The sequence below is a fragment of the Xiphophorus couchianus genome, chromosome 3, assembly GCF_001444195.1.
Source record: "Xiphophorus couchianus chromosome 3, X_couchianus-1.0, whole genome shotgun sequence".
NCBI classification, from domain to species: domain Eukaryota; kingdom Metazoa; phylum Chordata; class Actinopteri; order Cyprinodontiformes; family Poeciliidae; genus Xiphophorus; species Xiphophorus couchianus.
In genome coordinates this window covers 10,592,471-10,618,362 of record NC_040230.1, presented here as the reverse complement: position 1 = coordinate 10,618,362, position 25,892 = coordinate 10,592,471, and the positions used below count along the sequence as shown (strand labels likewise).

Below are 25,892 nucleotides of genomic sequence, written 5' to 3'. Positions count from 1 at the left end.
ATTATTTTTCATAACACCTTGGAATTGATCTCACTATTACCTTTACAAAGATGCTTCAATAAAAACAGACAAACATGAGCATTTTTATAAAAACAAACATTTAATGTCGCCCTGATACCAGAGTACAGTTTAATTTACCTACAAACCAAAGCCATATAAACCTCAATATAATAAATAATCTTCAAAACTTCCATAATATTCCTTTATCTGAAAACAAAGGCAAGGGGTGCGTATAACAAAGAGATCACCTCCAGTGTAGTGGCATATTAGAACAAATGACATCCTGTAAGTGCTGGTGGTTTTATTGTGTCCATTTCTGGTATCACTGTGTAGTGTGCATTACTCCTGTGATGCTGTACTGTAACCAGCAGGGGGAGATCGAGATCCGTGAAAAAATCCTCCCTGTAACAGACAGCTGAATCACCATGAGTCCTTTTAAAGATTTGTGTTCTGAGCTGCAGCTGATGAACTCCTATCAGTAACATTGTCCTCCACGTCTGACCCATGGCACCTCCATGTGGATATTCGGTCTTCTGAATCCACCCAAGGCACATTTCCAGCAAATATACTGCCCAGACAGGAAAGGGGAAAATAACCACAGTAGAGTCCATTCAGCAGCTTCACTCCATAGTCACGTATTTAAGTCAGTAGCGGCTGTGCTCGTCGGTTGCGGTGACAATGACATCCATCCAGATACGCATAGACACGGCATTGGAAGCCACCAGAAAGAACAGGCGATCGTATGTCTTCACACAGAACGTAAGGCTGGGCCGAGGAGACTATACAGAAGGCAGAGATATCAAGAGTCAGCTCACTGGCAAGGTTCCCCATGATTTTACTGCAATATTGAGACTTTAAAACACACAAATATTTGTTAGATCAAAACTTTACAACGGACTGCAATCAAGCATCTGCAATGTCAAACAATGAAGCAGGAAAATCCTGTTTGTCTGCTTCCTTAGAAGCATGACAAACATCTTTCCTCAGAAATCTGAAAGGGTGAAAGGGTGTCGATTTAAAAAAAAAAAACATCAACTGGCTGTTTTGATGTAGAGCAGAATATGACTTAAAGTTTACACTTTCCTTAAAAGTTAAATAGCTTTGTTGGACATTCAGGCATTCAGGCTACTTTTATGTTCAACATAAAAGTAGTTTTATGTTGGAATAGACTTTTGTAGTGTAGAGGTTTAGTTTATTCTGTTAAAATGCTTTTGTTTTGCAAGTAGGACTGCTTTTGGAAAAAACTAGTACAATCCTCTCACCTAAAAAAAAGTTGTAAATATTTTTCTGAACTAGCTTTGCTTCTGAGATCACATTTTTCTGAAAGATTATGCAAGCATTTTGAGGTTATTTAGAGATTAATGACCTAAGAAAATATGTTTTCAAAAATGAAAGAGGGGTTGTAGCCTCCATTTGCAGACTCTAGAAATCAAACTTTACTGATTTGGTGCATCCAAATGAAAAATCCCAAAAACTACAACAGATTTGAGAAAGGCAAACTCACAGAGGTAGCCGTTCGTAGATGGTCGTAGTAAACTTCTTCTATAGCCTGAAAGTACATGACTCCCTTTAGCTTTCTCTCATCGCAGTCTGTAGATAAGGGAGAGTCAAGTTTATTAAAAAAATACAAAATATACATTTTAGGTTAATATAGTGTCTTTCAAAAGTATTAAAATGTCTTGAACTTTTCAACATTGTCACCTCACTACCAAACTTAAATATACGTTATGGATTTTATGTAATAGAGCAACACAAAGTAATGTACAACTGTGAATTGTTTCATTGTAGCTCTGCCTGTAAACTGAGGATTATTTTCCTGGTGAAGGATGAACCTCCAGTCCAGTCTGAAGTCTTCTGGAGCCAAAAGCAGCTCCATCTTCATCTTCCTGTCAGATCTGAGCTGTGAATCTCTTGAACTCTTCCCAAATTACCCTACAACGTTTGGCTGTTTCTTTGATAAATACTCTTGGTACTTTATCCGTTAAGGTTGAGATTCAAATCTTGGTAGGTGTGAAATTATACGTTTCTCTTTCTTTCCACGTTCTCATGACTGACTGAACAGTGCTCTATGAGATATTTTTTAAGTGACACTTATAAAATATCCCTTAATCTGTTTGCTGTGTTCCTTGGTCTTCATGACGCTTTTGTTCACCAATGGCATCATATGTAAATGTGACAATTAAGAGTTTTATTTATAGTAACATTTTTATTTATTATGCACTAATGTAAATTTCAAAAATGCTACAAAATGACAATAGGTTATTTGTCACAGTCTTTTAAAAAAACAATTTTCCTTCTACCTTACAATTGTTCTTCATTTTGTGTTTGCTTTCCACATAGGAACTCAATTTAAAAACACTGACATTTGTAGTTGTAATGAAACAAAACGTACAAAAGATTTCTAGGGTAAAAACACTTTTGCATGACACTACATCTGATCTTAAAATATGTGCAGCAACAGATGGTTGGCCATGTATTATTACAACAGTAGCCTCCCTTCAGTGAGGTCAAATTGTGTGGCACACAGAAGCCTTTTATTCATGCAAACACACAAATGCAAAGTCAATGAGCAAACACACACACCAAACTTTGAAAGCCAGTCTAACCTGTATAGTAGGCCAGTCGTTTGTGGTCTGTGTCAAACAGGAACCATCTCTTCTTCCATGTCTTGACCCTCCCTCCTCGTTTCGTGAGAAAGCCAGCACACCGTCGAGGTGTAAGCCGCAGGTCCGTGCAGTTGGCAACCCCGTGACCCAGTGACTCTACATGGGCCCGAAGGTCAAAGTTTGGAGTAAGGAAAAGGGGCAGGCTGCGCTTCTGGAAAGACAAGTGGAGCTTAGTTATCCTGTAAATAGTGCATTTTCCATGGAAAACACTACTAGCATCCAGTGGCATTTTTAAAACAAATGCACTTATTTTTGAGCTTCAGAAAGGGGCTCTCTGTGGTCACATGATGAAAAGTTTACTACATTTGTATCAAAAATATGATGTAAGATATGGTCTTAGAAAATAAGAGGAAAAAATAATAATTTCTAGCCGAGCTACATGATTAAAAATATTTTATAGATGTTACTAGACTATAATTCAGAACAACTCAGCCATTATCTTTTTATTGCACTAATCTTTACTGTTCTATTACAGTACAACAATATTCATTCTGTTCTAATAATGAAATTTCATTATCTTAATGTGAATGACTCACTATTACAACAAACAACATAACTGATTAAAGAACAGAGCAATTTTCAGTATGATCATTTATCAAGAAACTGGGTCAACATTAAGCTCATAAAACTGACTTACACGGCTAAAGGGTTTGGTTTACTTATTATTATGTGTAAAGATGGGATTTAACCATAACAAGTAAAACATGAAAAAAAAAACCTAGCATTTATTTAGTTCTACAGCCACAACTTCTTAACTTTTCTAACCCTAGATTTAGGGTTTATGATTAATTTATACCTCTGAAACTGGCGATGAAAGGACTTGTACGGATTCATTTGCTTCTGGCCCTGGTCTTTGTTGTGTTTCTGGTTCTAGTGGTTCTTCTCTGGAAGAGTTTAGCTCTCTTTGGCTTCTTTCTTCCAACAACAACCGCTGCCTTTCTGCCTGTGTGCACATAGTCATAAAGAAAAAAAAAAACTGTAACACATTAAAATGTACTATTTTTAAAGCAGCAAAAATAGAAACCCATTGGTTATGAAGCCACAAACAACTGGAGGTTTGAGCCTTCCAGTCTTGGCAGCTGCCAGTGCTATGAACATGCGTTACAGGCATGCAAACATCTGCCGAGTGGTTTCTTAGACAATCATGCGCGAGCTTAGCTGGTGTCACTGATCAACAGGCCATGTCTAATATAGTATGACAGTGACAATTAGTGAGTGTTTCCCATGGCAGGTGACTCACTCGTTCTCTGAGAAGCCTTTCTCTTTCTGCCTTGGCTTCCCTCAACTTCCTCTCAATCTCCACAAGATCCAAAAGCGATGGACTGCAGAGACAAGAATCATGAAGCATCAGAATTAGAGAAAAAAAATCTAAGAAATAGCAATAGTTGTTCTTATTAAAAAAGCAAAACCCCCAAAATTAAAATTTAATGACGTATTATAAAGGGACATGCAGTCAACATCAATCTAGAAAACAGTCAAATAGAAAAGTGTGTTGTTAGATTACAGAACGACAGTTAAATGCCTTTTTCCAACCAATATGACCTGCATGGCAATTTCAGTAAACAGGGGTTTCCTCCAGTTTATTGAAAACATATTAGTCATGTGTCTGTGTTATTGTCTTTGTAAATAATGCATTCTTTTGAAACATATCATTTACTACTGCTTTTTTAATCTATTTTAATAAACAAACCATCAGTGATGCTATCTACACCACATTAATATCAGTAATTTCTACATTTTTTACAGGTAAGTTACAAAATACCATCATGTTGAAATTGCAAAAGTTGTATATAAATAAATACGCCTTTATTATTTGGAATTAAACTGGCCCAAGATATGTATTTTTGAAATTGAATTAAAAAAGTAATATTACAAGCAGTGATGTATTCAGGAATGTGTTTATTTTGCACAACGACACAGTGGCGCAGTTGGTAGCACTGTTGCCGTGCAGCAAGAAGGTCCTGGGTTCGATTCCCGGCCCGGGGTCTTTCTGCATGGAGTTTGCATGTTCTCCCTGTGCATGCGTGGGTTCTCTCCGGGCTTCCTCCCAGAGTCCAAAAACATGACTGTCAGGTTAATTGGTCTCTCTAAATTCTCCATAGGTGTGAGTGTGTGTGAATGGTTGTCCTGTGACAGACTGGCGACCTGTCCAGGATGACCCCGCCTCTCGCCTGGAACGTCAGCTGGAGATAGGCACCAGCACCTCCTGACCCCATTAGGGACAACGGTGTAAGAAAATGGATGGATGGTGTTTATTTTTACTTGTGATAAGACATTAGGGCAGTAGTTATCCCAGTTGCATGCTTTTGGGCCACACTTTGTCCTTCTACACAACTTTTTATTATCATGCTTGTATAGAGGACAATGTAAACAGGCAGGCTCAATGAAAGTAACCTACCCTTGGGGAGGGTGTCAGTAGTCTCACCCATGGTGTTGTGGATATAACTTAACTTTCTTTGGTTTATGGTGTTATGCAATATTCAGGTTTTCAAAAAAATAACATTGGCTTTTAGCTTTAATATATTATCACTGATATCAACAGGTATATAAGATATAAGAGATTCACTTCTTGAGCGGAGTTATTAAATAAATTACATTTTTAATAAGAATATATGATTTACAGAAACTGACCTGATTGTATACACTGATGCCTCCTATGAACATTATAAGAGCTCTAAATTTCCCTCAGATAGTCATGTCTCCATTGAATCTGTGAATTATCATCAATACGTCCTAAAACAACTTGAGCAGAAAACTTCCACATACTTATTACACACAGGTGAATGCAGTGATGATTTAACCTCCACACACCCCAAAAAATCCTCTTTGACCAGTTTTTTATTGTGGCATTATTTGACAACTAAATGTGCCCAACATATAATCAAAATATCAATCTGTCTAAAATAACAGTCGCAGTGCTCTTTGGATGCAATATCTGGTTGGATATTATATTATTGGCATGCATCCAAAACCTACATGCCAATAATATTTTTAAAATGCGGGATGGACTTTCGCTGATGTAAATACTTATATATTTTTAGTTACCGAGATGCTAAATCTGACAAATAGGGTTGAAGAAATAGAAAGAGTCAAGAAAATGTGGATTAATTGGAATCAACACTCTCGTCACAAAATTCAGCTACGCTATTACATTTATATGTTTTTCTAATATCGCGCAGCTATGAGATAATCATTCATACACCTCATAACATGCTATTACATCAAAGATGACATATGTACAACTGTTGCACATATAAGTAGCATTTCTGTTGGTATTGATAATAAGAATAATACATTATATATTCAGCATTTTAATGTCAAAGAAGTGCTACATAGGTATCCATCCAAAAGTATCATACAGATTCACATGCAGTGATGAAACTCACCTTGCCGCACGAGAGCTTGCTTCACTGTTGCACGGAGTGAGGAACCCACCACCGTTGCTGCTCCCTGGTTTGTGCCCGTTGCTTAGTCTGTGGGAGCTTATGGGGGGAGTGAAAGCCTCTGTCGTCTGGCTGTCTGGAAGAGTCCTCACCAAACCTGATAGTGGAAAGAAACAGAGAACCAATATTTTTATATCTATATATATAGATATAGAAAAAAAATATATATATTGAGATAAATCTTTTCATAACGGAGAAATGTGGGACAACTCCAACTAAGAACTTTAAATTACCAGTGAGGAGAAAAAGGGTGGAAAACAAACCTTGAAAAACTTGACTTGACTTAACAGATTAGGCAACTCAAATATTTGGAGCACAAAAACAGATACCATTGTGGAAATTTTAGGCTTAAGCTTTCAGATGTTTCTATATGACATGGGAGAATCATGCTCTCGGTCGTAGCAACAACCAAAAAACTCTAAAGACACACCTTTGATTTGACTAAAGGGAGGGAACTGAGCAAACAGACAAAATGAGGATATGAGCATAAAGTGAACATGTTGCTTGTCTGGATTGTCATGAACTACAAAAGCAGGAGCAATTAAAAGCACAATACAAGAAAGAAAAAAGGTTGGTAACTCACCCTGCACTGAAATCGGCCTGTCAGAGAGTCTGTTGTTCCGATGTGAGCTTCGCCTTCTTGGCAAACTGACGGCTTCCTTGGACAGTTCCTAAAGAAGAGAATAATGTACAGTAAGAGGGTCATCACATAAATCCCATAGAAAGATTATAAAATATGAACAAATTCAACATTGTAGATGCTTTCCAGACGATCAACAATTTCCCCTTCTTTCACAACTTCTCAGTTGTTTCAGCAGTGAGGCTTATCATTCATAAGACAGATAAATCAACAAAGACCTGACCAAATGCACACCTGTGGAGACTTGTGAGGTGTCAAAGGAGAGAGTGACATCATGCAGGGAGCTGAGGTGGTGAAGTTCGACCAATCAGTGAGTGGCTTCTTCTCTTTGGGAACCTGTTGGACCAGATTCAGTTTTGAAAGTCAGGAACGGATATGAGACGGACACTTGTTACAAGAAACAAATGTTAAAAGTCTGTTTAAAACAACTGGAGACAAAGAAGTTAAAGAACAAAAACAAATTGCCTTGAAAAGATAGACATATCACATCTGGCTGAGAATTAAACTACAGAAACGCATCCTAGATGGATTGGTCATGATGAGATTAAACAAAAATACATCACAGCCACAGTGTCTTCCCTGAAAACCCTCCCACCATGCTTGAGTCACAAACGCATGAGCAATTCAGTGACTACATTAAGTTCACTGTTTAACCCTTGTTGACCCCCTTCAGTTCTTCACACAAGCAGATGGTGTCAGGAAATGTGTTGACAGTAAGCATTTATGAGAAATTGTATTTTCTCACAGTAAGTGGAAATCTGCTACAATGCTTCCTATGTCCCATTCCTCAACAAAGTTATCCAGATTATCGCCTCATGCATTATTTACTATAAGCTGTTTAGCTTTTCACAGCCACAAAGAATTCACAACTTAGACAAAGATGTCAAATCAAGCACATCCTGCACACATTCGGTCATTCTTTCTGACAATGTCTCATTTTCAACTCCTCTACAATGCCACTCCCTTTTGCCATGCAATTCTACCCTCTCTCCCCTCTTTAGCTAACATTATGAACTAGATGTTCAGTTTTAACTCCTATATATGACAGATTTGTGTTCATTCTTTCGGCTTACCCTTTGCTGCAAGGATGCAACACTTCTCTCAGCGTGGTTCCTCTCCTTTGTATGCATCCACACACGCTCAAATCTACACAAATACAACCACAGCTACCAACCTCACGCTGCTTACTCCTCCCTCTGTTACTCTCCCTCCGTCCCCTCCTCCCTTGCGCTCTCTCTCCAACTTAAGTTTCCCTCAGTTGCACTTTTTCCCTCTGATTTGTTTTTTCCCCGATCTTGTCTCCTGCTCATAATAACTGATACTGTCATGACTCTTTTTAGGTGAAAACTGATGACAAAAGAATTTAGCCCAAACAGTTAAAATATTAAGTAAATTACAGATTATCAAATTGTAAGTATTTATAAGAAAAAATGGACTGTAAATTGCAATGCAGTGTTTTATAAAGAATCGAAACAAAGTCTCAAAAACAAACGAGTCTGGCTCACCACCCACTGCCTATTCAAAACTAGGACACAAATGCATCTCTCTATGTAAAGTAGGCAATCCAGGTGCAAAAAGTAATTCCCAGGTCAAAAGAATCATATATGAATCTCAGTAACTAATTGGTCTGATGTCAAAAGTACTGTAGATCCTACTTGATACTTGCAGATTATCCTGCATATGTGATCAAAACCAAAAATATACACAAGTTTCTTTAAAACTGCATCTTCCATTATAAAACAAACCTAATTCTGACAAACAAAAGTTTATTTTAGGTAATTGTATCAAATATAGAATAGTGATCATGCTCAAGTCTAAGAAACAAGCTAAGGAAAAAAAAACAGCCTTTAAAAGGCCATTATATAGCAAAGCATTTAGGTCAAAAAACATTTCAAAACAAATACATTTGTGCATTTTTTTCTAGCTTGTGCCAAGCACTGTTGACATTTAATGAGCAACTAAAAACATCTAAAAATTGAGCTACACCAGGTCTTGCAAGTCTTTTGTTCAACTCAAAAAAATGCATGTTAAATGGTAAACAATACCAGGGCAAAGTGCACTTTGGCTACATAAAATGTAGATTATGAAACTGAAAGAAATTGATGAAAATAAAACTGAGAAGATTGTGAAAGAGCTTCAAACAGAAGAGAGAAGAATATGATGGTTACACCCTCATTATAAATCAGTTTTTGTTTTTTTTACCACCAACAATTGTTTCATTGCTTGCACAAAGCCAATTTCCAGCTCTTTCCAGCATAATAAAAACACCACTCCACAGACCACATAAATTATTTTACATTAGGTAATTATTTTACACTAATAGTTTTGGCAATCTGAATAGCAACTATTGTCTACAATAAAATAAATCTACAAGATTAGAAAACCGTCGTACCGTTTGAGTTGCGTGAATTAGTTCTCTCTTCTCCTTCCTCAATGCATTCAGCTCTCTTTCCTTCTCTTTCTCCATCTCTTTCAGCTGTTTCTCCAACTGCTGGACTCGTTCCTGAAAATTCAGGGAATAATTTCCATCAGCTTGGACTGCCATATGGTTTCCTCTTCACAGAAGACATGTCATGTGCTGCAGCCAGTTTATTTATCTGGCATGGGTTTCAATAATTTCTCCAAAAGGTTGTGATCCAATATTAGGATAATGTATTAAATGCACAAAAAAGATAAATATACTATTAAGATCCAAGTGGACTTTTCCAAACAGAGATACAATAAAAAACAAATAATAAAAAAAAAAAAAAAAAAAAAAAAAAAAAAACATTTTACAAATTATAAGATTTCCAGACCACTGGAAATAGGCACAACACCACCAAGGATAATGGATGGAAGCTACTTAGGAATGAAAGGCCAGGAAGAAGCCTAAAAGAGTAATTTAAAGAAATATTGGATTATAACTTGCCAGTGTACGGATGCTGCATGTGACGGTATGAAGCAGACAGACAGCTGATCAGTTTTGTGCAGCTGGCTGCAGTGCAGCTGAGTCAACTATAATTCACTTCTCATACAATCGAAGTCTTCATCTCATCGTTTGCACCCCCACCAGCATGCTGAGGCTAATTGTGGAACAATTCAGCATTATGGAGACCGAATATGTTTTTTAAATGGATTTCACGAGGCAGTGGGAAAGCACATTTGTTGCCTCAGAACAATGTTTGCATCCATCTCTCCAGTGACAGTTTTCAGTGTTTTTTTTCACAACACTGCATAATGTTGTGTTGTAGTTTACACCAGGTACAAGACTATAGCCATGGTATTAAAGTTCAAATTATTCATTTTCAAACTCTGAGTTACATTTATCAATTAAAAGCTATGGAAAAGAACTTTGCCAAATCAAAATCAAATTTAGTTTGTTATGCGTGACATACAATATTTCACATCAATAAACCTTCAAAAGACAAGTAATTCTGGAAACACATGGCATTATGACTTGAGTAACAGTCACCATGTGTTTTTTTAGGAGCAAAAAGTGATTTTACCAGGAAAAGAAAGGGGGAGCTAGAGAGCAATACTAGAAATTTAGCTGGAAAAGTGTCTTTTAGGTCTAGTATCTATTTAATTAATACTTTTTTAACATAATGAATCAGTGGGAGACTTTATAGATGTTTCAGAGCAAAAACTAAATATTGTGTCACTTTTATCCAACACTAGTCAGTCTATATGTCTATCTCTTTTGTATTTGTATCACAAAAGGATGTGAAGAGTACATTTACCTTTCATGTGAAGCTTAAGATCCACAAACAGGTTGTTTGAAAAAAACAAGCAAAACACTAACGTGACTGCCAAAGGAACAGTTGGTGCATATTTTGAGGTAAAGTATAAATAAATATTCTGAACACATGATAAAATGGCAAAAACGTATTACACTAATTATATATTGAAAAGATGAGTTACAACTCAAATTTATCAATGTGACAGCTACAAAGTAAAATTTTATAGGCATGTAAATAAAAACCAAACTGTGCCAACTGTTTAAAAATGCTGAATATTTTATATGACAAACTTTGATTGCGAGATTTATTAGTCAAGTAACAAACTGCCTCTTTGAATAGCTTAGAAATTCTCATGTGAACAGTTTTACTGTCTCATAAAGCCTGACTCATTCTGGGCAAAACTACACAGGAAAATGTTTTACTGCGACAGCCACCAGATTCAACTTAAATAAAAAACTGATAGTTCTTTTTAAATGATTTTGTCCCATTGAATCAAATTTAATCTGCTGTGGTCATCAATTGTTTGATTCACTGTGTATTTTACAGAGAGAACAGATTTGGATACAGGAAATAAAAAAAAAATGTTTATGAAAATAAGTGATTGTTATTCCAGATTAAAGGATATCAGGGCTTTATAACAATATTTTCAATACGTTCAGCAAAAATCTGTAGTCTCGCTTCAAAGATTTCTAAATGTTTTATCTTTTAATCCTTCTTATTGTCATCCCAAAGCTGTTGTTTTTAGTCTGTCCTGCTCTGATTTGTTCTCTCATGGTGGCCTGTGATGTAATTAGACTCCCTGTATAGACTCATGCGACAGAATTAGGGTGATGCTTGGAGGTAAGGAGTTCAAGCTTGTGCCACCATTGAGGGAGGGGGTGATGAGGTTCAAGGAATAACTCGTAGTGATAACCATTAACTGGGACCCATAGAAACAATGACAAATATCTATACTCTAATCCTATCAAGTCATCTAATCTTGGGCTTAGTTTATTATGGGCAATGAGCAAATGGGAACTTGCTTAGCTGCAGAGTAAAAATTTTATCAGAGCACTGCACTGATGAGCAAAGCCAGCAAAGCTGTGATTATTGAAGGAGGAGCGCAAGTTTTTTAACTTTGAAGTCAAGTCTCTGATCTGCCTTCTGCTTATTTTTAATGTCAAGCTAATTCATTTCAGCTGCAGAGAAATATCTCAGGCACAAAAGGAAAAAAGAAAAGTTTGCAAAATTGGAAAGGGTCTTTTTCAATGTCAAGTTTAACATCCCATTAATCATGACAATGTGAGCACACCAAAGTACTGGATTTTAGACATGTATTATTATTATTTTGTCCATTTTCTTTATGCACACATCCAACATCCCAACTCAGCACTAAGTGGGAGTATAAGTAAGGATAAACACAGACACAGAGCACATGACTCACTTATAAGCTGCAATTTCTGTGCAACACCCTGGGGAGCCTTTGTGAAATTCACTGAAAAAGTCATCCATGAGGAACACTGATTACCTGCGCTGTGTTGACCACATGCTGCTGGCGGGAGATTTCCTTCTCCATCTCCCCTTCCATTCCTTCCTGCTTCGGTTTCTCCTCTCCGTCTTCATCCTCTTCGCCAATGCCGCTTTCTTGTTCCAAAACACGAAACTCCCAGTCCTCGAAAGCCCGAATAGCCACCTCCATCCCCTCCTTCTCCTTCAAGAAGGGCAGCAAAAAAGTTCTCAGTTCAGTTTTTTGTTTAATTGAAATATGTCTGGAATGAATTGGATGCAGTCTAGTTCTGGGAAGAATACTGGGTATTGTGAGGAAAACAATAAGGAAGACACTGACATACATAGGAAAATGTGTTTTTACAATTTATAAACCAAATATGGTCAGCTTTCAAAAAAGGTTATGATTATTAGTATATTCATTCTAAGTTGAACTTATACAAATGTCACATTGTAACCAGACACTAAGGCATTGTACTGCAAGATTAGGTTACAATATCCAAACACAAAGTATGACACCATTCAAAACAAACCAAGAATTGATGTCTACTTAAACTGACAGGTCAGGGAACAACAGCATTATGGACAATCGTGCACATCACCCCTAGTCAGTAGTCTCAAACTGCCTTCCTCTAGGGCCTTGGTCCTGCAATTCTTGTTTTTCTTCTTCAGTGCTAATTCAATGACTTTGCAAAACTTCATTATTGAAATTAAATAAAATGAAAGAATTCGATTCTTGCTTTAAGATGTGGATGTATTCAAAATTGCAAAGCTGTCTAAAAATTGCTACTTCTGTTTATTCGCTGCTGGCTAGGGTATCTTTATTCATGTATGCTAATTCTTTGTTACAGCAGGTTATGCCAAACTGGCTTGTAAGTATTATTTTCCAACATTCAACATGTTTCAACAGAAGAAAACAAGCCCCACCAAACTTGTCGTTAAACACTGTTTTTTCAATAACGTCTTTACTCTTCTCTGGCACATTTGCTAAAAAAAATACACATCCTGTGCTCTGTACGAGTGAGTTAAACTCTTAAAGCATGTAGACAGGTTAAACTGGTATTGAACAATCAAGCGTTGTTAAAAAAAACAACATTATCAGTATTGATGAAAACACACCCTTTAACTTGAGACATTCTTTATGAGTCAAAACAGCCAAGAAGCACTTGTAGCTTTATGTTTTATTTGGAAGGTTACCATTAAAGTGAAACTATTAAATACACTGTCAAGCTCTTCATTAATACATTTTTTTGTAGGAATATAGTGATATTCAATTCCTTACACCACATTAAATGTTTTTAGTTAGATTTCAACAAATGAAAACATGTCATCTAACCAACATTAAATACTTTTTCCACTGAAAAGTTCCTGTGAAACAAAAGAACATGAGCAGGTTTACTGAAAATAGTAAGAGATAATGACAATTGGATTAGCAGCATTCAGTTTTAATATTTTTTTTATTTTATGCATCTTACACTATATGGATCAGGTTGCTGACCTAGGATTTTTAAGTGAAGTACAGAAAACAAGCCCTTTATCAAAGAATCTAAACATTTTGAAACTCTGTGAGAGATCAGGACAAGACCACATAGGACTTACAACCAAAATAAACAATCATATTTTTTGTGCTGGTACCTGAATCTTGTACTCCACCAAGATCTTATCTTCTGCCATGCAGTCATAGTGATAAACAATGAGAAATATTTCCACTGAAGGGAGGCCATTAATGCAGATTTAAAGATATCCCTACTACTTTTGTGAGTCCCCCACTCTCAACCTCAGGTTTTTGTGTCACATGAACAACTTTAAAACATTTTATTACTGTTGAACATGCTGAAGACATTAGATACAGCTCCATCTGCTCACCTGCTGCAGCTGCAGAGTTAGCTGCTCTCTTTGGCTTTCTGGCTGACTCGGGATCAGTTTCTCTCTTTCCTCACAACTCTTCTTCAGTTCCTTCAGCCTGTGTCTCTCCTTCTCCAACCTCTCTTGCTCCTTCATTTCCAGACACAACAACAACAAAAACATTCTTAACCAACAGTACAGTAATCCCAGAATTGTATAAATTCTCAATCAAAAACAGATCCCAAAACAGTATTCGGACAATTTCACAACCCTGTTTGCACACTCCATCACGCTTTAATGCTCCAACAGGAGTGTAGCAGAGCGTTAAAGTTTATCAATGATTATCGCACAGCAGTTGACTTATCATTTACAAGATCTTGTTTTTATGTTGATGGTTCATTTCTGATCCATCTTGTTTCTCAAGAATCCCTTAAGATAACTTTAACTGGTTTTACTGTAAACCATGCACTGAGAAAATACTTTCTCACATTAAAAAAGGTAAAAAAATAAATGCATTAAAAGAAAATAATTCAGGTCCTATTAGTGTGGGACTTACATTTAGTCTGTCAGTGTGTTTGTGCTTCTCTCTTTCTCTGGCTTGTTGTTGCAGTGCAAGCAGCTTCTGTGAGTGTCTGTGCAGCTGCTTCGTCTCCGTCTGCAGCTCTCCTTGCAGCAAGGCGATCTCCAGCTGCAGCTGAAAGGACAAGAGAGCTGACCAGGCTGAATCTTATCAACCAGACACTGAACCAGTCAGAATCACACATTCTTTAAGAATGACTTTAGGCTGTCTGAGAGCTTTCAGGGTTTATTTTTAATTTTCTGAAATTTCCAAATGAAAGCAACTAATATTTTGGTGCATCTATTATTGAGATTTAGTTCTCATTTCAGTACACTGTTAATACAAAAAAGTAATATTGATAGCACCTAAACATTTTAAACTAAGTTCATCGATATTAACAAGAGAAACTCTTAAAAAAGCTTCTCTCATTGTCCAGTTTTAGCTTTACTTTTCAGAAAGCAACATAAATGTGAAAATTGATTAAAAAGTTTAGTTTTACTAGGGCACTCTTTGAGAAAAACAATGTTGGCATTTTTCTTAAAAATACACAGATTGTATTTAAAACAAGCTAGCGAATAAAATCTTTAGTTATCCATCCATTGTCTTCAGGGTCAGGTTGTAGGGGTTTAAGTAGAGAAACTCTGACTTCCCTTTTGCCAGAAACTTTAGTGGCAGGGGAGAATCTTTAATTTTGTAAAATATAAACATATGAGATATTATTTTAGCTATATTTAGCTCTATGATGATCAGAAAGCAAAGTTCGAAGTAATAGCATACATGGTGTACCAGTTTTATTCTTTTTTTTTTCTATGGTTCATCAGCAGACATTCCCACTCTGTGTTCAACTCACTCAAATGAACAACAGAAATTAGGTTCATAGTCAGAGCAAGAGGGTTCAATTTATAGTCTTGCATTTACATTGAAGACATGAAAGCACAGGAATTCCCAATTTCATTCTCTTTAAAGGAGAACTGTGTTGGTCTTTTTCTCTTAAAGAGGCATGAGTTAAAACTAAAACACCTGTTCACTCCAAAAGAAAACACCGTTCAACAATGCCGGAAGGAGCAGCACTCAGTTCAAGTTTGTCATGTAAAAAGACACCATTGTGAAGTTCAAAGTCCTTCACCAACTCAATTCTTCTTATGAACCTGTTAGTTTGAACAAGCTAATGCACAACACTGCTTCAAACTGTCTGTTTTTGGGATACTAAGGTAACTATTTATCACAATCTGTAATGATTGCATCAAATTCTCACCTCAATCTTCAGTTCTTCCTTCTGCTGGTTGATCTCTGTAATGCGGTTTTGAAGCATTGAAGGAGATGAAAAGAACCTGCATGAGCCCACCTCTGGCTTCTTAAGGCAGGACTGACAATAAAGGAGAAAAAGAAAATGTCCAATAAATCATACAAATCACCCCAGTCTTAAATCTAGACCTGATGATTCATCGTTTTCGACCTGAATCTAAAACTTTTTCCATTCTAAGATTAAAATAAAGTGAAACATACTTCAATTCGGCACAAAATGGTCTGACTAATTGCTTTTCAACCATCATAAAAAACCTCACTTAAGTCTGTTACCTTCTCACTCTCTGTGCTGCTGCTCTCCGTGTCAGACTCGGCCCCTGAGGAGGCGGGACTCTGACCTGCAGCCACTCTGCTGATCCATGGCTGCTGCAGACTCTGCTGCCAATGGCTCCTGGAGTTTTCCATGTTATGTTGGGGCATCTCTAAAGCCTGAAACCAAATAAGCAATTAAAATTAGTTAAAGAGTTAGAAGAAAATATTATCTTTAATAAATACTATGGCTTATCACACAGTAATGGTGAGAGCATATGAGCAAATCAGGTATAGTAAGGGGTAATCGCACAACAATTATGCGAATTGGGAGGTTAAAACACAGAAATCCCCGTGGGTTTCCAGAAAGAAGTCTGTGATGGGGAAAGCATCACGCTTTGATGAGGAAGCAAAAGCAAAAGAGGGGAGCGATTTCAGGATGTGTGCAGTGGTTTGTGGTTGCATTTCAGGGTCTCAGTGTGGACAGAGGCCATACATGCAGCAGTTTTACATTTCTACAGAAATCTTTGATGTTCAATAGCAAAGAGGAAATGTATGAAAAGCCACACATCTGACAATTACTTTGAAGTACTGTTTTCACAGGGCTTTTGTTTTGTCACTCACATTCATATCATTCATGTGAATTTACTAAAGCAAATATCATTATAATATCATTATGTATTGTGTTTACCAACTGTTACATGAAAGTGACTCCCAACATTTGGGAATTTTTCCTCTTAAAAGCCAACATTATGCTGTGGTCTTTCATTCCATGTTGCCCTTTGGCCTCAATTGGTGCTTTCTCCATACACAAATACTTGCAGGCAAGCAGACACAAAATTTCAGTCTTTGTGACCTTCAAATCCAACATGTGGGAATTCTTGTGTTGAGAACTTTTTCCCACTGTTTTCCTCCTCGAGTGCTTTGCCCCCTCCCTCTGTTCTGAGACCAATGCCTTATTAGGCTGATGGCAGAGAAGGATGAATGAAAGTACAGAGATAAATATACAGTAGAGATTTAAATGGGGTTTTCTAATGATGAATGGTACAATGACATCTAGAAAAAAATGGTAATGGACAGAGATGGTAAAAAAGCAGTGGTAGTGTTGTAGGACACTCCCAGTGTACTACAACAGTTTTAGAGGCATAAAGACAAAGAATGATAGAGCTACCACACCAACTACTTACCACAAACTACAAAGATAAGTGTGATTTATCGATGACATGAACATATTTGAAATCTGCTTATTCGTTTCCCATTTGTCTGATAGAGTTATCACTAACTTTAAGACAAATATGACGAATGCAGTATAACAGGAAAAAAAGCATCAATGCTGCTCTGTGACCTGGACAAATAATCAATAAATGATAAAAAAAAAAATTTGATCTAACTCCTTGGAAACAATAAATGAAAGACACAAAATCCATCTTTTTTATGTTACTGAAGTTTAATGAATAGATAATAACAATAACAGTAGTTATCAGGTGTAGTGCCAGTTCTGCAAGTACAACACAGCAGTGAGATTTTGTGCTTTATATTAAAACACAGGTCATAAATGAATAAAATGAATATCAGGATTTATGCATCTGCGTGGCATTTTGTCATACAGGTTTGGATTTCTGGATTTATTGCAATGTCTTCTCTTCAACACTGATTCAAATATAATCAGAATTAATATTAAAACAACCATATTTTCACTATAGAAAGCATTTTCAGTATCGCATGATCATTTAAAAAAGCAAACACTGATCATTTCTACATGTTATATTATCTGTGAAAAACGCTCAGAGCAGCAGTGTCTGGTATGTGTTACACAGAGACAAAGAGAGAGAGAGAGGGGGGAAGAGACAGAGAGAGAGAACGTCATGTTGAGTCACATTATTATACAAACATCAGTACAAGTGTTTGACCTCCAACTAAAGTCCAGTTAGATACCCTATCAACATCCCACATGAGAGGGAGTTATTCAGGGGTAAAGTCCACAGCTTGATGCTAATATACTACTGTGTTCAAATGAAAACCAAAAGCAATAGAAATCTTGATAGGTTGCCCCAAAGACGCTCAAAAGAGTGAGAGATTTAGAAAGGAAGTAAATATACCAAAATCAGCAGACGCAGAGTTCAGCCTGAGAGCAAGATCAAAGAACAAAACAAAGTTTTGTGCCCAAAATTGGATTTGATTGCAGGGAGGGGAGCGCCTCTGGAGAATTAGATAGGGGGGGGGGATACAGTGAACAGAGGTGCAGCTAAGCATCCAGTGAGCAAGTTTGTGTGCTTGTCATGCAAACACAGCCTTGAGCAATCACAAGAAACAAAAAAAGAAAAAAGGAATAACAACAAATTCAGTCTTTAAACAGATCCAATAAAATGTGAAACTTTGTTAATTTTCAGACTAATCAACCAAGAACTACATTCTGAACAGGATTTAGTTTCCTCAGACCAGTGTGAGGAAATATTTAATGTAGGTTCAACAGCAGTAGAAGTTGAGAGGGAAAGAATGTTGTCCATGTCATATTATCTCACCATGTCCTCAAATCAGCCAGGCTTATCACTCGTTCTCTCAACACCAGGCTCCAATGGAGCTTTGCACACTCCCAATATTACAGACTGCAAGATTGAGTTTGATTTCATCCAGAAAGGTCAAATATGTTTTAGTAGGAGTAATGTTGTCTGAAAGAAGTGGCTTAATCTGAATAATAAATTATGACAACATTTTTGTGGTCAAGAGTAATAAAGAGAAGGCAGGTGGTAGATTGAAGATAGAGTTGCAAAATATCTCATCACAATTGTTACAGCAACACCAAAGCTTTAAATATCCCAATGGTTGCAGACACTGTAATAATGGAATAAAAAAAAGACACAGTAAAGTGAGATATTCCTAACAGCTTGTTAAGAAAATATTCAGAGATAGTGTTGCAGTTACTCTGAACTACAGTGCTAATTAAAACACTCATTTTAAATATCTTAATTGCTGTCTAAGCTGGTGAGTTCACTTGTATTGCAGGATACAAGTGTTATTGCAGGATGTTGTATGAATCCAAGCACAACATCCCAATGTTGCACTAATTTTAATTCACCTCAAACTAGGTGGTCAAAAGTCTTTAATGAACCCCACTTTGAGCTTTACTGCAGACAAGAATGTGGATTTGGACGTGGCTCCCCTTAATAGAGAGGTTAGAATACCAGGTTGGGAGCCCTTATTTAGCTCATTCAAAGTGAGTAGATAAATAAATGTATAGATTCTTCAGCTTTAGCTTTACGCTGATCATGATGTCAAAAATTGAGATGATGCAATTTGCACTTTACGTGACATGAATTGTATAAAGAAAAAAGTTTTATTTTCTCACTTTCTGACAAGACAAAAATATTTTCTATTTTATGTTTCTTAGAATTCCCCACATTGTTTTTATGAGCAATAAACTCAGAAGTTTACATGCACTCCCTAAGTATTTGGTACTACTGCCTCCTGTGTGACTATTGTAGCAACTGTAAAGCTTGGGTTTAACTTTTTTGAGAATCTGCCCATAAGTTTTTCACAAATAGATGGACTTTTGCCCCGTCATCCAGACAGAACTGGTGAAACAGATTTGTTTCACCACTTCCTACAAACATTTTCAACTCTACACACAAATTTCCTGTAGGACTGAGATCGAGGCTTTGTGTTTTGCTGACTCCAAGTAACATTATAACTAACTTGGAGGTATGCTTAGAGTCATTGCCTATTATAAAGACTCATTCCTGTCTAGACTTCAAGTTCCTAGCTGACATCTTGAGGGTTTGCTTCCACATAATGTTCTTTCCTCATGATGGGATAATGGTCTCAGCCTTGCAAGCTTTCCCATTTTTCCTCCAGGTGTAATACTCATTACAGTCAAGACCATCAGTTCCAAAAATTATGTTTTTTTTCCTGAGGGCATTTGCAAATTGTATACATTTATGTTGTTTCTGGAGTAATGACTTCACAAGGAATTTGTTCTGCAGTCGCTACAAACATTTTGCACCAAAACAAGTTCACCTCTGGGACACAAACCCTTCATGATCAGCGAAAAGGTTCAACATTCCCATGCTGTTTATAATTGCATTTCATCGTTTGAAGACATGACTAAAACCAAACTAGAAGAGGCATAATTATCTCCCTGGCTATTTTTTTTAATTTATTTATTTATTTTTCAGTCGAACAAGCAAACATTGTCTTTGGGGTGGTGCGTTACAATGCACCCATAGGAATGATTTCAAATAACTGAAATATTGTGAGTGACCATATCAGAAGCTTACAAAGCAATTCAACATTTGCTGGGTCTTCCCAAGTAGTTTCAAGACATAATTGTAAAAACATACCAAAGGAAAATGTCAATGTCATTATTCTGGGATTAAACATATATAATTTCAGTCACTCTAAATGTCTTAAAACAGGAGGGTTCAGGTTGATTTCATTTTAGACAGTGAGAACAAAATTGACAATGACTTTTTATTCAAGGTAAATATCTAGTTTCAACTGTACATTTAAAAGAACTAAATGTGGGAAATTAGGTTTTGTTGTCATTTGTGTTATCATGGACCAGCAAAGCTAAATAATAGAATATTAAACAAAATGTTAATGTTAATCGTGTTTTACTGTGTTTCAGTGTTCTCTGAAAAGCTCCAAGCATCTGGTAATTTACCTGTGACTAATCATTTTTCAAAGTATGACTAATCCGTCCCTGAACATGAAACCATCATAATGTTGCCACACCTTAGCTCTTGAACAAAGGCAATAACAAAAACCTGTCCATTATGGTTAACATAGCCCTATCCCTTTCTGAACCCCCTCATTGAACACTGACACAGCACTGTGTATACAGAACCATAAAGTTAACACCGACAACAGTTATATTCCACTAACTACATTCAGGACAAAAGAGCGGGGACGATAGTGTGCTCTGTGTGGGTGTGAATGCTGAGTATAGCCTGTCACCAAGGATTCAGTGAGAGGGAAGTATAGGCAAACATGTTACAAGTGGAACATGTGAGCATAAATGGCCTGTAAAGAAGGAAGGCATAATAATCCATGAATTTACACACAGTTATCCCATTCCTTCAGATGAATAAAATAAGAAGAGTCAGAATGGTTCAGATTAACTAAGTTGTGTAATGACCAAATGCACAAATAGTGGGAAGGAATCACAAATAACTCAGTTGCAAAACAAAGCAATGAATGCTCATCAAAAAGTCAGAATGCTTAAACTTTTTAAATATTTTATTAGAGAAGCTAAATGTGAGCTGACCCTGTCCTGAAAGAGAGTAATCTCTGGGTCACAGTGAACTTCAAATGTAAACAGTAGGAAACAAGTTTGTGTTCACTCGGCAGTTTGAAGGAATAAGTTAATTTGTGGAGAAATACAAGGATTGTATCTAAGTCATACATTAGCCTGATGTAATCCACTCCTGCTATTTCTCAACTAGCAGGAGTGCTAATGCCAAACCTAATGCCTACGTTTGGCATTAGGTTTGACCTGCCAAGCGTAGGAAACTCCTGCTAAATGCATGTCCACCTGGTCAACAACCTCTAGTCACACAGCACTTCTGCTTGTCTCTGGAAGAAGAGACAACCGTCTCTTCTTGTTTTCCATTGATAGAAAACAGTTTACTTTAACTGCAATACTTTTCTTTCAGAAGACTGTCATAATAAATTTCTCATTTTTAAAAAAAAATCAAGACCCACCTAATTAAATTAACTTGCAATATGTCACCCATTTGGCTTAAAGAAAAAAAAATCAAATCACAAATAACTTGGCTATCATTTTCATTCACTTTGTTGTAGAAACAGAAAAATAGTGGTACAGTAAAGTGAATTTTGTTGAAAGCAGAAAGAATCTGGTGCACTGAACCTTATCGCACAGTTGTACAAAAAAACAAAGGAGCAACAACAACATAACAAAATACTTCTGTAGTCACTCCGAGTGGTCGGTTTTCATCTGTAGAAGATATAAAAGCAAAACCTGCTATTAATTCATTTTAACATTGGTAGTTCTGGTTGCACATTATTTTTATTGGCCAAAATTACAATGGTTGTATTTACTCATATGGACCAAATGGGTGATTGTTTAAAATTTTGTGTTTAATGAATACCAGATTACCACATATCTCTCCTATCAACATTTTCACTGAAATAGTGTCCTTCTTTTACTTTCCAAAAAGAGTGCTACCCGGATCTAATAATAAAATGATCTACCTACAACTACAAGCATGCTTTAAAAAAACAAATTAAGTCATACTTCTGACAGTTTGTAATGAGTATAATTTCTGTGCAATAAAGATGGTTTAATGTTTACAAAGGCCAATCCTGCTTCCTTACACCAGATGAAAATGAAACTTTGCTTGGATGTTAAGCTGACAGAACAAAAATTATAGACTTCCCCAAAGCAAGCCCTGAACCTTTTGCATAAAGTTCCTCCTGGCTGAATCCCAATAACCGTCAAGATGTCATCCCATTATTACAGAGGGTCTGAGTAAATGGTGACAATTCAGCAGAACACCCAAGTGATTTATTATTCAGTCTGTACCATTTAGGAACAGAACAGTGAATATTAGCTTTTGCTTAATTGGATGAATTTACATTTTAATCAATGCACATTTTTTACCAAATAGCCACTGATTTAAAGCATTTAACTGCAACGGTGGCTGTACGCTTATGGTCCTTATCCTGGTGAAATGTTTAACTCCATCCCAAAAGCAACTCTTTTGCTCTCTGTTCTGTAACAAACCTTTAAGGCCTTCACATAACAGCCTAACTTTATGCTGAGATGAAATTACACACAGGTTGGCTATTAATAATTTGGTAACTGGTAAAGGCAACTGGTTGCATTATATCTTGATTTAATGCTACTAAAGCTATGCAAAGGAACAAGACACTATTTTTTTTGTTTTTAATCATAAAAATATTGATAACCATCTATCATTTGCTTTATTTGTTTATTAAATTCTAAAACATTCAAGATTTTATTTGTAACAGGGCGAAATGTGAAAAGGGTGCAGTCTTCACAGAGGTTAAAACATCACATTTTGGCAAATATTTCACAGCCTCACATAAAACATTTCATAATTAAAGGCTATAAAGATCAAAAGACTTCAAGAGTAAGATAACTAAGTTGAAATACTGGTTTAAAAGCTTGTGATGCAAGCACTGTTCAGAGACTTGAAAACAAAAAAGAACCACTGCAACTATTTTACTAGTTTCAATCATCACCTGGAAATGTCAGCTTCAGGCAAACACAGACAAAAGCCTGTATTCAAACTCTGGCCAGTCCTTCTTCTTCATGTCTAACTTTTTTTTGTCAATAACTGCATTTTGGTTTGTCAAGATACAGGCCAAGTAAAGGAAAAATGAAACCCAAAGCGTAAGTGATAGAAATATGAAATTACTGTTTGAAGTGTCTTAATTCTGTGAGGAATTAATTTGTTTCTCCATTAAAAACCAAAGCTGTCAAATGCTACATAAGCACATGTATAAAACCATGTAAACACTTCACCTGCATAGAGATTTAGGTAGTGATCCTAATAATCTCATTACTCATTGCAATTGCAATGAGTGATTGCAGTTTTTAATAAAATTAAATTTCCATTTAAAAGGTGCTTAAATTTAATTGTTGCACACAGCTTCATCTGACCAGAATGCCCTGCGGCCTCAATACAGGTTTCACAGATGGCTGCAAACCTACACCGTCTGATGTTAACATTATTGTTCTTACTTAACCCTGTGATTACAGGGTCCCAACAGGTTTAGTTGCATTCTGTCAAGGACACTGAAAGGCAGTTGGGAAATGGGAAAAATCAGTTCAAAAGAAGAGAAAACAAACAGAAAGAGTGCAAATAACTTCTGCAAGGTGCATCTGCCAGAAGTCCATCCGAATTACATTTTACATCACAAGAAAAAGCGTTAGAAAAGTTATACAAGAGACTACATCCAAAGTACTTGTATGAGTACTTGTAGCACTCATACAAGTACTAAAACCTTATAATAAAACAGGAGGGCTTTTCTTCCCGCTTCCCAACCTTTCATCGTATGATAACTGTACTCACAGAGATTCCTTTGGTTTGAGTATGTCTGTGGGAGCTGTGATGCAACAAAGACCGATCCATTAATAACAGTCGAGAACTCACAGGGCTCAGACATAGATTTGTCCAATAGCAATCAAAACGAGACTTCTGTGTGCCTGTGTGTCTGAATGAGAACTGAGGGGGGAAAAGGCTAAAGGCAGAAGTCCCCAGACAGCAAATCCTCACAATCCTACCTCAGCCTTGTCACCCACCCACTCTGTTTACCCACTGAGTGCTGATGGGGGGATAAAGGGCCAGAGATCTCGAGGTCTTTGTAAACACAGGAGGGGGGATGTGTTTGTACTTACCGCATTGTCATGGGACAAGCTTTGACAAACACAAATTTAGTTCAGAGAAAGTTTCTGCAAGTAGAGATAGAATATCTTGAAAACGAACTATACAGGTGTCTATTTGGTATGAACCTGATAACACCTGTATTTCATAAACACTGCTCACCTTCACTAAAGTAGAGCAGTTCAGGATATGACATTACATATCAGGAAGTCGTAAAAATTCCTCTTTTGCTGTAAGTAGATAGATTAAAGTACATCAACGAGGTTCCTAATATTACTATCAATTGCCAAACACTACCGCTCCTGTAGCGTGAGCACTTTGTTTGTTTTATGTTTTCATATACACTCCTGAAGCGCAGTGCTGCGTGTGCGTCTGTTGACTAAAGCTGGAAAGTGAAAAAAATAGTAAATAAAACCATTTTACCTGGAAAACGCGCTCCCACTTAAACGACTGGAGATGAGGCTTCTTCCGTCCATAACAGAGCGTCAGAGACGAGAACCGTGTAGTGAAGCGACTTTTAGACCTGTTTCACTTCAAACGCAGGCTCGGAAAGACTCCTCCGTCTCTGCAGTTTGTTGCGAAGCACTTTTAGCTGTTTTCTTTCCTCGGTTTCGTCCGTAGTTTGAACCTCTGTCCTGAGATCTGACAAGTCGGTGTGAGCAGACCGTCGGCGTCAACAGGTGAGGCTGAGCTGTGAAATCACGCGGGGGAAGGTGACGACAGAGGCGGACACAGCCTAGTTAAACCAACAGCCCAACGGTGGAAACATTGTTCTCGAACAGTTCGATGTTACAATGTTTATCCACCGCAGATCTATAAAAAAAAAAAAATATATATATTGAAGCTTTTTTTCTTTTTGAATTATGCACTGAAATGTGGCGTCTATTCTGGGAACTAGCGCGGTTTTGTCAATGCTGACTCATCTGGGCTCCTTTCCAAAAATGTGTTTAATATTTTCAACGACTAAAAACTTCCACGGGATGTTTATACAGTCAGATTAAAGTCAAATCAACTGATAAAGCTAGACATACTGATACACCTCAATAAATCAGGTTATTAAAAATAGTTAATTTAAATTCATATGGTAGATTGACATTTTGTTACTTCAGCTGTAAGCAGTTTGTTTCTGGGAGGAAATGAGCCATCTTTAAAAAGAAAATAAAAATCGTATGAGGGGTATACATTTGTAATATTGATTTATTTATTATGCTTGTCAAAAATTATTGATAGCCTGGTTAATAGTCAGTGGGAAAATCAATAATTGCTGAACTATGGTGGCCCACAGGTGCAAACCTGCCACAAACACAAGAATGATGCAAACTGTAAGATACAAATGCACAAAAACAAATGCAACAGAGAAACGCTACAAACGAAAACTGCTGAATTTACAAAAAATGAAAGCAAAAACCTACAATCAACAAAGTACAAGCATAAGAAAAATGCTGCAACTTCAGAAAATTGTTGCAATCACAGGAACGAGAAGCAAAATATAAAATTTTGAGGCACTCTTCAGAAACTTGAAGAGATAAGAATTGAGAAAGCATGTGCACTATAGAAATGTTGTTAAAGAATAAAGAAACATAATGTGAAAATAAATACAGAAGCATTATTA

At 36.7% G+C, this 25,892-nt stretch overlaps 1 protein-coding gene across 3 annotated transcripts; it reads right to left on the bottom strand.

Annotated features, from left to right (window-relative positions):
• Positions 1–81: 81 nt before the first annotated feature.
• On the bottom strand, positions 82–25,073 carry phldb3 (pleckstrin homology-like domain, family B, member 3). 3 transcript variants are annotated; one of them, XR_003594929.1, is made up of 16 exons: positions 23,969–24,122; positions 15,936–16,091; positions 15,613–15,723; positions 14,355–14,492; positions 13,820–13,948; positions 11,976–12,158; positions 9,142–9,252; positions 6,984–7,085; positions 6,693–6,780; positions 6,053–6,206; positions 3,907–3,988; positions 3,463–3,609; positions 2,607–2,817; positions 1,505–1,590; positions 574–779; positions 82–489 (listed from the first exon to the last, which is right to left on the bottom strand). XR_003594929.1 is itself a non-coding variant. In XM_028012880.1 (15 exons), the coding sequence occupies exons 2-15, from the start codon at positions 16,080–16,082 to the stop codon at positions 645–647; spliced, it is 1,824 nt and encodes a 607-aa protein (XP_027868681.1). In that variant the 5' UTR covers positions 16,083–16,091; positions 24,704–25,073; the 3' UTR covers positions 82–644. The 3 variants fall into 3 exon arrangements, 2 of the variants coding, with proteins under 2 accessions (XP_027868681.1, XP_027868680.1); XM_028012880.1 differs by lacking the exon at positions 23,969–24,122 and adding an exon at positions 24,704–25,073 and having other exon boundaries at positions 82–779; XM_028012879.1 differs by having other exon boundaries at positions 82–779.
• Positions 25,074–25,892: the final 819 nt, after the last annotated feature.

Coding starts and splice junctions, on each gene's coding strand:
- phldb3 (XM_028012879.1), bottom strand. CDS start 24,028: ATGGATCGGTCTTTGTTGCATCACAGCTCCCACAGACATACTCAAACC. Junction 15,724..15,935: donor GCAGCACAGAGAGTGAGAAG/GTAACAGACTTA, acceptor CTTTATTGTCAG/TCCTGCCTTAAGAAGCCAGA. Junction 3,989..6,052: donor GCAAGCTCTCGTGCGGCAAG/GTGAGTTTCATC, acceptor TTGTCTCTGCAG/TCCATCGCTTTTGGATCTTG.